This window comes from Leucoraja erinacea, chromosome 2, assembly GCF_028641065.1.
Source record: "Leucoraja erinacea ecotype New England chromosome 2, Leri_hhj_1, whole genome shotgun sequence".
Lineage (NCBI taxonomy): Eukaryota > Metazoa > Chordata > Chondrichthyes > Rajiformes > Rajidae > Leucoraja > Leucoraja erinaceus.
Genome location: NC_073378.1, coordinates 20,031,367 through 20,043,599, shown reverse-complemented (window position 1 = coordinate 20,043,599; position 12,233 = coordinate 20,031,367). Strand labels below are relative to the sequence as shown.

Sequence of the window (12,233 nt, the reverse complement as noted above, 5' to 3'; positions counted from 1 at the left end):
CCATCTCCCCAGGCCCGCAACCTTGGCGTGATCTTTGATTCCACCCTCTCCCTTGAGCCTCACATCCGCCATGTCATTAAAACCTCCTTCTTTCATCTCCGCCACATCGCCAAACTCAGACCCTCTCTCACACCGCCCGCTGCTGAAAGACTCATCCATGCCTTCATCTCCTCCCGACTGGACTATTGCAACTCACTTCTCCTTGGCATCAGCTCCACTTACATCAACCGACTCCAACTGGTCCAGAATGCAGCCGCCCGACTCATCACCTACACCAAATCCTGGCATCACATCACTCCAGTCCTCAAACAACTTCACTGGCTTCCCATCTCCCACCGGATCACCTACAAAATCCTGATCCTCACCTACAAAGCCCTCCACCATCTGGCCCCCCCCATATCTCACTGACCTCCTCTCCCCCTACCAACCCTCACTGTCCCTCAGATCCACATCAGCAGGTCTCCTCTCCATCCACAAGTCCAACCTCTGCAGTTTTGGGGACAGAGCCTTCTCCAGAGCAGCTCCCAGGCTCTGGAACTCCCTCCCCCAACTGATCTGCAATTCCGTGTCCCTCACCATCTTCCAGTCCCGACTCAAGACCCATCTCTTCACCTCTGCCTATCCTTAGCCCCACGTCCCCCTCCCTTTTCATCGGTGCATTAATTGCCTCATACTGTGTTTTGTAATGAATTCTGTATTTACTTTGTGTACTAGTCATGTCTCTACTATTTATTTCATTCCCCTTACATGTTTTTCCTCTACCTGCTAAATTTTTGTAAGGGGTCCTTGAGACTCTTGAAAGGCGCCCATAAATAAAATGTATTATTATTATTATTATGCAATCTGTTTTCATAGATTCACAGAGAAATACATCACAGACACTGGCCCATCCAGTCTGAATTGTAAAATGCTCCCAGTTTCAACCTCACTATACTTGTGGAAATTTAATTAAACCTCTGATTTATTGCTAGCTTTAATTTCTCCTGTTAATCACAAATCAAACAATTTTCCGGAAAGAATTTTGTTTTTGTTTTACACATAATGTATTAATTCTTGAGGCACTAGGCATTGCCAGTCTACCTTCATTACTTCTAATGCATTTCCCCAAAGTCATACCCAATTCACCTCTCATACATTTATTGTTTTTTATTAGATTTGAGATGCCAGTTTTAGAATAAATTACATCACCTTCAAGCTGAATACAAATTGTTAATGCATTATGAAAACTTTTCTTTATAAGAAGATTATAATTTAATCCTTGCAGTTTTTGACCAAGAAACCCATCTCATATGCATTCCCTCATTTCATCCATTTCCTTACTGCTGCTATTTTGCGTCTATATTCTATATGCAGTTTAAAAGCCCTCGTGATTACCGTATCACAACTTCGCATGTACTATTTTATGGATTTATGCCCTGCTGGTGGTCCTATTTGCAATTCACTAAAGGTTAATGAAGAAGTAAGCAGAACACCTTAAATGTCAAACTGCTGGTGGAAGTCAATGGATCAGGGAGTATATGTGGAGGGAAATGGACATTTTTCTTGCTCAAGATTCCAGCATCCATGTCCACCAGGATATTGGACTTTATTCTCAGCTTTTCAAATTCCAAAGTGAAATGTGTGCTTCAGTTGTGCAGAGCCCTTATTATTTTTGTTATTTTATTATTTATTTCGAACAGAATAAAAGAATAAAAAGCAAGTGTGAAACAGCATACAAAAAACAAAACAAGACTATTTATAAAGTGTCATAAACAACATCTATAAATAAATGAAATCGTATGTGTCCGAAAAGGAGCAGGAAGAAGCCAAAGCTTATTCATTCCCACCCCTTATTCAACTGCTTGTAATTATCTTATACAAATTTAGCAGCTATATGTACACCATATGTACACCAGCCACTATATGTACACCAAATTATTTACATTTATACATTAATCAAATATTTACAAAGCCATACAAAAAAAGAAAAAATGAAAAAGAAAAGAAAAAACCCTCTATACAGTATCTTAGTCATATATATATATATATATTAGATTTCATTTGGAATAATGTGTTTACTTTGGAACAGATTTGGAAAGATAGACATTAAGATAAATATATTGTCCCGGAGAATGGTGGACTGGTAAACGTCTTTTACTTTTAGAAGGAAATAAAATATATAGTATTGATTTGATAATAGCTCTAGCAATTTGAAGTATTCTTGCACAGTAGGGTACATAGAAAACAGATCATGAGCAGGCAGCATCAACATGTTTTTATGAACAAGAAATTGTAATGAGGAATTTTACTTCGGAGTCACTATCGCACAGCTGTGCACACGCGGCCAGCGGGAGTCGGGCGCTCCCGCAACCAAGGAACGTGAGGTAAGTACCTTAATCGGGCCTTGTGGTTTTTGCTCCAGGGGGAGCAAAGCAGCAGAGGAAGCGCCCCCGTTCGAATCCAGTGAAGGAGCCGACAGTGGAGGGGGATAGGCGCAAACGGGACCGCACACGCTGCGGACCGCTGACAGGGAGCTGCGCTGATGCCGGTCCGCTGAACAGCTGTTTGGTTAACAGCAGCGGACCGGAGGGAAATTTAAAAACCCGACCGGCAGCCCTGCAGACTCCTGACAAGGAGAATCGCCGCCCGGGAACCGCTACAATGCCGCCTGAAAAACGGCAGGCAGCCTCTAACTACAGGTAAGACAAAAACCTTACCAAAACTACAGGTTCTACAGGAATCAACTTCCTCCAACACTGGAACAGGCTGGAGACAGCAAAAATAAGTATGTCTGTCTCCCCAAGCCAGAGGAGGTCATGGAGTTCAAAACCTCCAGGGAAAACGAGGGGTCACTGGCTGAATGCCAAGGGAGCTGACACTCCTACCCCAGTGCTATTGCACTAGCCATCTCCCTTGTCGAGGGATTGATGCAACAACGGAGTTTGAGCTATGCCTCCTCCAATTTATAGCACACCCTTTTGCTCCCTCTTTTGAGGCTAGCTAAGGAGGCCAGGGCTGGGCTGGCTTAAACGCTGGGCAGGCGGACGAGAACAGCAGTATGCCAGGGGAGCAGGATCAGGAAGAGCTACTGGGTGTCGTGGGCCACTACATGGCTCCTCCACGCGACCATCTTCCCAAACAAAGCCCTGCAGGAGTAGGCCTTTCTAGAGGCAAATCCGCAGGCAGCTGGGTCAGCAGACTCGCAGACAAGAGCTAAAAGCAGCGAACTTTGAAGCTCCTAACAGAGGGTCAAGATGTCACCGCCTTTGCTCGTTTTTTTTTTTTTCCACGGATCATACTCACCTGGCAGGCGAGACGCCATGATCACCAAGGTGGTTCTCCCAGGATGAGACTATCCCGTTGCACTACGAGTGTGCTGACGCCTAAGATGTTCCCAAATTTGGGATACTCGACTGACATTTGTGCATATAAGACCTGCCCGCAACCCCAAATATACGGGGCTATGCAAACCGCTGCTGCGGGAAGAGAGGCAGCTAAACCTGTGCGCCTCATGAGGGCAGGCCATGGAACGAGCAGGACATCGCATCCAACACCCAGCTGGCAGCACCCCTCGGCATCCACCAGCAAATATCGAACAAGGACTGGTGAAAGCCTGGCGACCGCTTCACATTACCCCCAAAGTTCTTTTTAGACAGGGGCCCAGAGCGGAGCCGTGGGAAAATGCGCCGCCCCACCGACAGCACCAGCATACCAGCAAAACTAAGCCTTCATGAAAAAACAATAAACATGGAGGTAGGTAGTCTGGTTCCTCCCAGTTTACACTAAATAAGGGTGTTCTACTAACTGCGGGGGGGGGGGGGGGGGGGGGGCATTACACTTGTTGATAAAGCATGGGGTGCTGTCACAAATAACTAATATATACTCAACAGTATTAGTGGATAAAAACTTGAATTCAAATTGGGCATATTACCGCCAGTTCAGCAATGCGCCCAAAGGGCATTTTCCCCCTCTAAGAAAGAGAAGTGAGAAGGTCAAGCTGAACTAGAAAGGCTCATTACTAAACGGATCATGGGAGTAAACATGAACCATTGGAATTTGTATCGAATATATTCACCAAAACTACAAAAGATGGTGAATGTAGCATCATCATTGATCTAATATCACTAAATAAATCTGTTGAGTATATACACTTTAAGATGGAGACGGGTTTTTTGTCACTGCCAGACATCTGATCTCCAAAGGATACCTTATGGCGAGCATTGATATGGAAGATGCTAACTATCTTATACCCATACACTAGGATCATTGTAGATACCTAAAACATTTTACCTGGATAATGGATATCCCGGTTAGGGCAACTATGGGAGTATAGAGCATTCCCAATGGTCTAACCTGAGCCCTAAACTATTATAAATATTAAAAATAGCCATGAAAATATTAAGAAAACAAGCATAATCATGGCATATATTGGATGATATCCTCATATTAGGGGAAACAAAGGAATTAGCTGTGGCAGCAGTTCTAGCTACGAAACAGCTCCCTAAAGCACTGAGGTTCATCCCACGCCCAGATAAACCAGAATTGAAGCCGTTAACTACCATGGATTATCTGGGCTTCAATAACAATTCCATCCATATGACTGTTACTTTGCCAAGGTACTTGGGTCACTATAATCAAATCATGAATGTACCCACTGAAGCTATATCACAATTACAGTGGTGGGCAGACATATATTTGGCATAGTTTTCAGCCCTATTATCATCACCAATCCCAACTTGGTTATTAAAAACCGATGCCAGTACTTTAGGCTGGGGAGCAACTAAACTCCATATCCAGCACAGGTAACAGATGGACCAATTCAGAATCATCGTTACTACACACACCGGGCATCAACTACTTGGGATTGGTGATCGCCTATTGGGCTAAAAAGCATATGCATTTCAAATGCAGCACGTACATATGTGGTTACGGATTGATAATACTATGGTGGTGGCTTATATCAACCATATGGGGAGCATAAAATCATTATTGTGCAACAAATTGGTCAAACAGATCTGGCAATGGTGTGTCAAAAGACATTTTAACTATCAGCTGCCTATTTCCTAGGAAGCTAGAACACAGTGGGAGACACCACGTCACGGGTAAAAATTTATGATAACATTGAATAGATGTCAAACCCAAAATATCTGCTAAAGGTATTAAGCAGTTTGAAAGCCAGATATCAATTTGGTTGCACAAGACGGAATCACCAGTAACCTATGTATGTGACTTAGGAACCAGATCAGAGGCAGCAGCGATAGATGCCTACACGCTGGAAGGGGGAATTTCTGCTTTGCCTTCCTCCCTTCTGCCTCATCAGTCGGGCACTTCGCAATACGGATGGAATCTGTCTCCGAGATATTGAACGTGCCTGACCGGCCTACACAGCCATGGTACCCAGTTCATCACGACATGGTGGGCGAGTCACCTATGGATTTCCCTAGTGGACCATGGTTGCTGACTCAACCCAGTATCAGGCATAAGCCACCCATGCCATAAAAACATCAAACTCCTGGGTGCAGGTTTTGAATAGACCTTACCAGGGACTGGGATTATCCAAAGGAACCATTACCACCATGTCGGCATCCCTGCGAACAGTCACCAAGAGCATGGGAAAATACTGCCACGACGCAGCGACAACATACCAAACTATTCAACCACTGACGTATTGGAGTTCCTGGAACATCTACACCATGATTAAAAGGGGAGTTACAGTGCCGTAAATACAGCATGGAGCGCCTTGTCTGCTTATCTAAAAACAGCAGGGCAGCAAAACCTAGGTATACCCATGCATGGGATATTGCGTGTGATATTGACATATCTCAGGGAATGGCACCAGCCAGATCCCTCAGTCTTGCTCAATCTATGTTAAAAACGCTCATGCTTATGGCTCTTGTATACGCTCACAGAGTCCAGTCACTCCATAAAACTAGACTGGATAACATGGTGATTACCCCAGATGCATCACGTTCATCATTCTTGGTCTGGTAAAAACCTAACTCGCAGGTATATGGGACTAGGCGAGATTATGAGTTCGGCACGGACTAGTAGGGTCGAGATGGCCTGTGTTTTCCGTGCTGCAATTGTTATATGGTTATATGGACCAGGAACGCCCAATTCACTGGTGGGATTCCGGGCCTACCCACCAGAGTCCAGGTTGAGTGTGGTGACCCATCTACTACAATATATAGACACAACCCACAATCTTAGAGGGAGAGGAAAGCCTATGGGTCAACCACAGAAACCCCAAGACGGGGTACGAGCCAAACCACTCCAAGGTGGCTCAAACAGGTACTGAAAGCTGCCGGAATAGATAATAATACATTTTAATCCCATTCCACTAGGGCAGCATTGATATCAGCGGCTGAACGAATGGACATCCCGGTTGACCACATTCTCAATACGGCAGAATGGTCAAGGGAACGGCGTTCAGAACATTTTTTATTATAAACCGTTGATAAACCTGATTTAATTGCAGAAAGAATATTACAAACTGCAATATTAATTTAAGCTCAGGGGAGCTCTTTATGTTGTTATTGTTAACAAATACCTTTCTGTTTCTTGTGAAAGCAGATCCATTGGTTGATTACGATAACACTTCCTCCCTCAAAAACTTCGGCAGTGAGTGAAATAAAAACTGTTACACGGTTTGAAATCACAGACCTTTGAAGTCTTCACGGAATCACTCACGTGACTCCGAAGTAAAATAGTAAGATTAAATGAGTACTTACCAGTATGAAGTTTGATCTGTATTTTATGAGGAGTTACGATGAGGGATTACGTGCCCTCCGCTCACACCCTCAATATATAGATCAAACTAATAAACTGATGTCTCATGATCTTTACTATCTTACTTCAAATATTGTGTCTATCCTGTGATTTCACACCGCTGCTTCGAAGTATGCCGCACCTGCGCACTGGGCTGGGGTCTTCACGTAATCCCTCATCGTAACTCCTCATAAAATACAGATCAAACTTCATACTGGTAAGTACTCGTTTAATCTTACTATTAACTGGCAGGGTAGAAATGAAAAGCCAGTGAATGTGGTTGAGTATCCTGATCAGAAATATCTGAGGGTATGACGGGAAACTAGCGAGGAAATTGCAGGTGCCCTGACTGAGATTTATGAGAACATTAAATATGGGTGAGGTGCCCGAAGACTGGAGAGTGGCAAACACCGTGCCTCTATTTAAGAAGGACTGCAGGGAAAAGCCTGGGAACTACAGGCCAGGGAGTAACTTGAGAGTATTCTGTGAGATAAGACTTACATGTATTTAGATAGACAAGGATAAGCTGCACAGTTTTGTACATGGGAGATCGTGTCTCATAAATCTGATTGCGTTTTTTGAAAATGGGACCTAAAAGGTTGATGAGGGCAGAGCTGTAGTCGTATATATGCATTTCAGCAAGGCATTTGACCAGGTTCAACATGGTAGGCTGCTCTGGAAGGTCAGATTGCATGGAATCTAAGGAGAAAGCTGACTAGATAGAAAAAAGGCTTCATGGAAGGAAGCAGACGGTGGTGGTAAAGGTTGCTTTTCAGACTGGAGACCTGTTACTTGTGGTGTACCTCAAGGTTTGCTACTGGGCCCATTACTTTTTGTCATCTATATCAATGATATGGATGAAAATGTACAAGACATGATTCACGGCTTTGCAGATGACACTAAAGTTGGTGGTATTGTAGAGAGTGAAGATGGTTGTCAAAAATTGCAGCAGGATCTTAGTCAGTTGGGCAGGAGGGCTGGATGATGGAATTTAATACAGAGAAATGTAAGGTGTTACAATCTGGGTAGCCTAACAAGGGCAGGACCTACACTGTGAATGGGATATAGGGGTGCAGGTGCATAGTTCCTTATGTTTTGTTGGCCTACGTCAGTCAGAGTATTGAGTATCATAGTTGGGAGGTCATGCTATAGTTGTATAAGACATTAGGATAGGTTTAGAGGGTTATGGGCCAAGCGCAGACAGGTGGGACTAATGAAGATGGGGTATGATGGTCAGTGTGGACAGGTTAGGCCGAAGGCCCTGTTTCCATGCTCTGTGACTGAGTTTCCAAATATATTTGGTAAGGTAGAGGTTTTTGGTGAGAGTGCTATATGTGAGCTGTTATGTTATGTTCTGTTATGTTGTCTGTTTATGATGTCTTGTTTATTCTTCTGTACAGCACTTTGGTCAACATTGGTTGTCTTAAAGTGCTTAACAAATAAAGTTGGATTGGATTGGATTGGATATTGCATAAAGTTTTGGTCCCTTACTTTCAGCAAGAATAATTCTGCCTTAGAGGTGGTGCATCAAAGATTATTCAAATTTTTGGTTGTCATTTGAGGAAACATTGATCAAAGCAGACCTATGTATCCTGAAGTTTTGAAGAACATTATTGAAAGAAGTAAGATTCAAAAAGGACTTGATAGGATATATGCTGTGTAGATATTCTCTTGGGGGGGATTAAGAAGGTTTGGAGAAGAGGGAGGACAGAATTACGGTCCATAACTACTCCAAGATGATTGGGAATCTTTGAAATCTAGAGAATTGTGGAGGCTGACTCATTGGTATAATTATTTCAACAATATTTTAATGGTTGAAATAAAATTCTGGACAATACAGAGTCAATGTTATTTGCAAGTAACAGCCTTCTTTGGAACACACCAGCAACATCTGTGTCATTTTTAAAAAGTTTCTACCCTATCACAATCTTCGCTCTCTCCACCAGGCTCCTCTCAAGTAAAACATGCTCATTTTCTAACATTTTCTAGTTCTGATGATTGTCATCCTGTATCATTAACTCTGTTCCCAGCCCCATAGATGCTGCCTCATCTTCTGAGTACTTGCAATATTTAGTATTCATTCCTATGTAATATGAACATTTTATTTTATTTAGAATCATTCAATAAAATCATTCTGTGGTTGACAATGCAATATATCTTTTGTGAAGGGTACAACAACTTCAGATGAGTTGGAGTTAACTAAACTTAAATGTTTGTGGTAGATAACTGGTAGAATATTGGCTGTTGCTGTCTCCCAGCATCATTGGAATTAATTAAGTTATTCCCTCATGTTAGGCTTGTACAGGAAGTACCCTGTAGTGAATTAACAATAATGCAAGTATTTTAGATAACGAAGAAGATGTGATTCTCAAAGATGTACATTCTTTCTGTAGCTCATTAATGATGCTTTCTTCATACATTTCCTCAGCTATTGCAGTTATTAGTTGTACAAAGAATTCTTCCATAGAAGGCATTTTTGTTTTGTAATTTATTTTGCATCGATTTGTCTCAATGATATAAGGTGAAATTAGGCAGATTTTACATCAAGAGGGTGTGGAAAAAGCATTGGAGTCACTTTTGGGAGTTAACAATGATGAAATCAGAGCTGCAGCTGCTGAAGCCATATCAGTCATGTGTGAAGATGAAGCTAGCAAAGAATCTTTCAGAGCCCACGGTAAACATGAATGATATAACATTATTCAAATGATAATTCGCTTTTCTTTGCATAATAAAGTCGTCAACTACATGTGTACACAGATTAACTCGATTTCTAAAATATTGTTTGCCAAAGGTATTTTTCGCCTGGTTCCAATGCTGATGAGTGACAATGAGGAACTGAGAGAAGCTGTTAATGTAGCTGTAGCAAATCTGACAACTGATAATTCCAACAATATTGAGTAAGCAGTTTTATTATTAATGATATTCTTATTTGACACTCAATTTATCGAATAATGTTTGCTGTGAATTTAGATGTTCTTCAACAATCTCCCTGTTATGAATGAAGCACACATTTGGTGCAACATTTTTTTAAAAGAATGCCTGTCATTTATTAGACCACAGTTTGATTTTAATGGTTGAACGGTATTTTGACAAGGTAGATTTATATTGTAGCCTTGGGCTTATAGTTGTACTCAATACTCAAGTTTAGCGTGAATTACTGTCATCTTACTGTCATCAAATATAGACAAAGGTCTGAAATTCCTGAGACAGAAAACACTGCCAGATAGAAATTTATAAAGGTGGGGATCTGTGGTACTTGTTAGGGTTTGAACATCACTCTCTCTGTAAATTGAACAAATTAAAGTCTGGAAATGACACATCTATTCACTTAACAGGGAAATTCTTAGGCTATTTTGATATTTTAAAGCTTAAGGAAGTTAATTTGAGTATTTTATTGGTCTTTCAAAATTGATGCTGTAGAAACAAATTTTTTAATTAAATTTCCATTTGTTAGGTGTTTTTTTCTTTGAGTGTCATTCTGCCACCTGCTGGTAAACTATTGGAATTGTCTATGTGTCCTGATGGGAATGGACATTAAAAGCAGGAGGAGGCACTTGCCCCTTCGAGCCTGCGCCATCATTCAAGAAGACCATGGCTGATCTGATTGAAAACTTAACTCTACATTCCCGCTGACCCATGGTATCTTTTAAATCCATGTATCTCCGCCTGAAAATAGTACATTTCTCTGATTCTCCTGCCTGTTAAAAAAGAGAGTTCATGAGAGTTCTGAGAGAAAAAAATATCACATCATATCTATCTTAAAATAGGCAACTTCTTATTAACACATGTGTACCTTTATTCTTGATTCTCTTCCCAAAATAAATATCCTCTCCATACACATCCTGTCAAGGCCCTCTTCTGTGCCTCAATCAGGTTGCCTCTCACTTTCCAAAGATACTAGGTTTAACAAGTGGATGATTCCAGCCTGCATATTGGAATGGAGTATGTAGCTGTACCAATGAACAGATAGAAATAGTTATCTACTATACTTGTGTCTCCAAATTTGAGGAAGGACATTCTTGCTATTGAGGGGGTGCAGCGTAGGTTCACAAGGTTAATTCCCGGAATGGTAGGACTGTCATATGCTGAGAGAATGAAATGGCTGGGCTTGTATACTCTGGAATTTAGAAGGATGAGAGGGTATCTTATTGAAACATATAAGATTGTTAAGGGTTTGGACACGCTAGAGGCAGGAAACATGTTCCCGATGTTGGGGAAGTCCAGAAACAGTGGCCACAGTTTAAGAATAAGGGATAAGCCATTTAGTCAAGTCAAGTCACATTTATTTATATAGCACATTTAAAAAACAACTCTCGTTGGCCAAAGTGCTTTACATTTGTTATAAGAATAGCACAACAAAACAGACTACATACATATATACATGTAGAACAGAGAGGAGGAAACACTTTTTCACACAGATAGTTGTGAGTCTGTGGAATTCTCAGCCTCGTAGGGTGGTGGAGGCCGGTTCCCTAGATGCTTTCAAGAGAGAGCTAGATAGGGCTCGTAAAGATAGGGGATATGGGGAGAAGGCAGGAATGGGGTACTGATTGGGGATGATCAGCCATTGAATGGCGGTGCTGGCTCGAAGGGCCGAATTTCCTACTCCTGCACCTATTGTCAATTGTGCCAGCTCAACAGAACTCCAAAATCTTAACCTCAAAAAGTCTAAACTTTTCTCTGACATCAAATGGCAATATGTTCACATTATCAAAACCTTTGGGAGAATAGGGGTGTGTTCTATCCATTAAAAGTGAGATTTTGTATTTCTGGTCAGTGTTTTGCTGAAATTGAATTGACTGCGAGGCCAATTGCTCAGCTTCTACAACCACAAAAATCTTTTGTAATGCACTTATCGCTACTTAAAAATATAAGCATCCAGAAAACATTATGAGATTTCAGAGTTCTCGAAGTAAAGTGGAGGAAGTTTACATTGCAAGCAGGTCTTTGAGCAACTCATGCCAGCTCCATTATTCAGCTAAATTATGGCTGATCTGATTTACTGTAACCTTCACTTGGCTGATTTCATTCTACTACCTGCTGTCCCTCCTAGTTTTGTGACCTCTGCAAACTTGGATGCATAATAGCCCTGTCTCATGGTGCGAGTCCACCCACCAGTGACCCTGAGTTTAAAACAAATCAAACTTGTGGTAATAACGTAGAATTAACGTAGCGGGAATGTCGGAACTCGTAATGCTAACGGCAGGTACTCGGGGAAACTTGTTAACTCGTGAAAATCTTTCAACATGGTGAAAGATTTCCATGAGTCAAATTTACTCTTGAAATAAAAATGTTTAACTTTTAACCTCGTTGTAAGAACGTAGTAGCCCGTGAGTTTACCGTAGTGACTCGTGAGTCTACCGTGGGCACTCTTTAACTCAGCGGGACAGGCAGCATCTCTGGAGAGAAGGAATGGGTGACAGGATGACGTTTCCAAAATTCTGCTGCGTCTTTGTGTTACTCCAGCACTGTGTGTTCACTTTTTG

At 41.8% G+C, this 12,233-nt stretch overlaps 1 protein-coding gene across 4 annotated transcripts in view; it reads left to right on the top strand.

Moving 5' to 3' along the window:
• armc3 (armadillo repeat containing 3) overlaps window positions 1–12,233 on the top strand; it is a 77,325-nt gene that overhangs the window by 27,298 nt on the left and 37,794 nt on the right. For 3 of the 4 annotated variants that reach the window (XM_055652483.1, XM_055652476.1, XM_055652467.1), the window contains 2 exons: window positions 9,269–9,421; window positions 9,539–9,644. In XM_055652483.1, the coding sequence (XP_055508458.1) occupies window positions 9,269–9,421; window positions 9,539–9,644 (259 nt within the window). The remainder of the gene's footprint in view (window positions 1–9,268; window positions 9,422–9,538; window positions 9,645–12,233) is intronic. The other variant, XM_055652489.1, reaches the window with a different exon arrangement.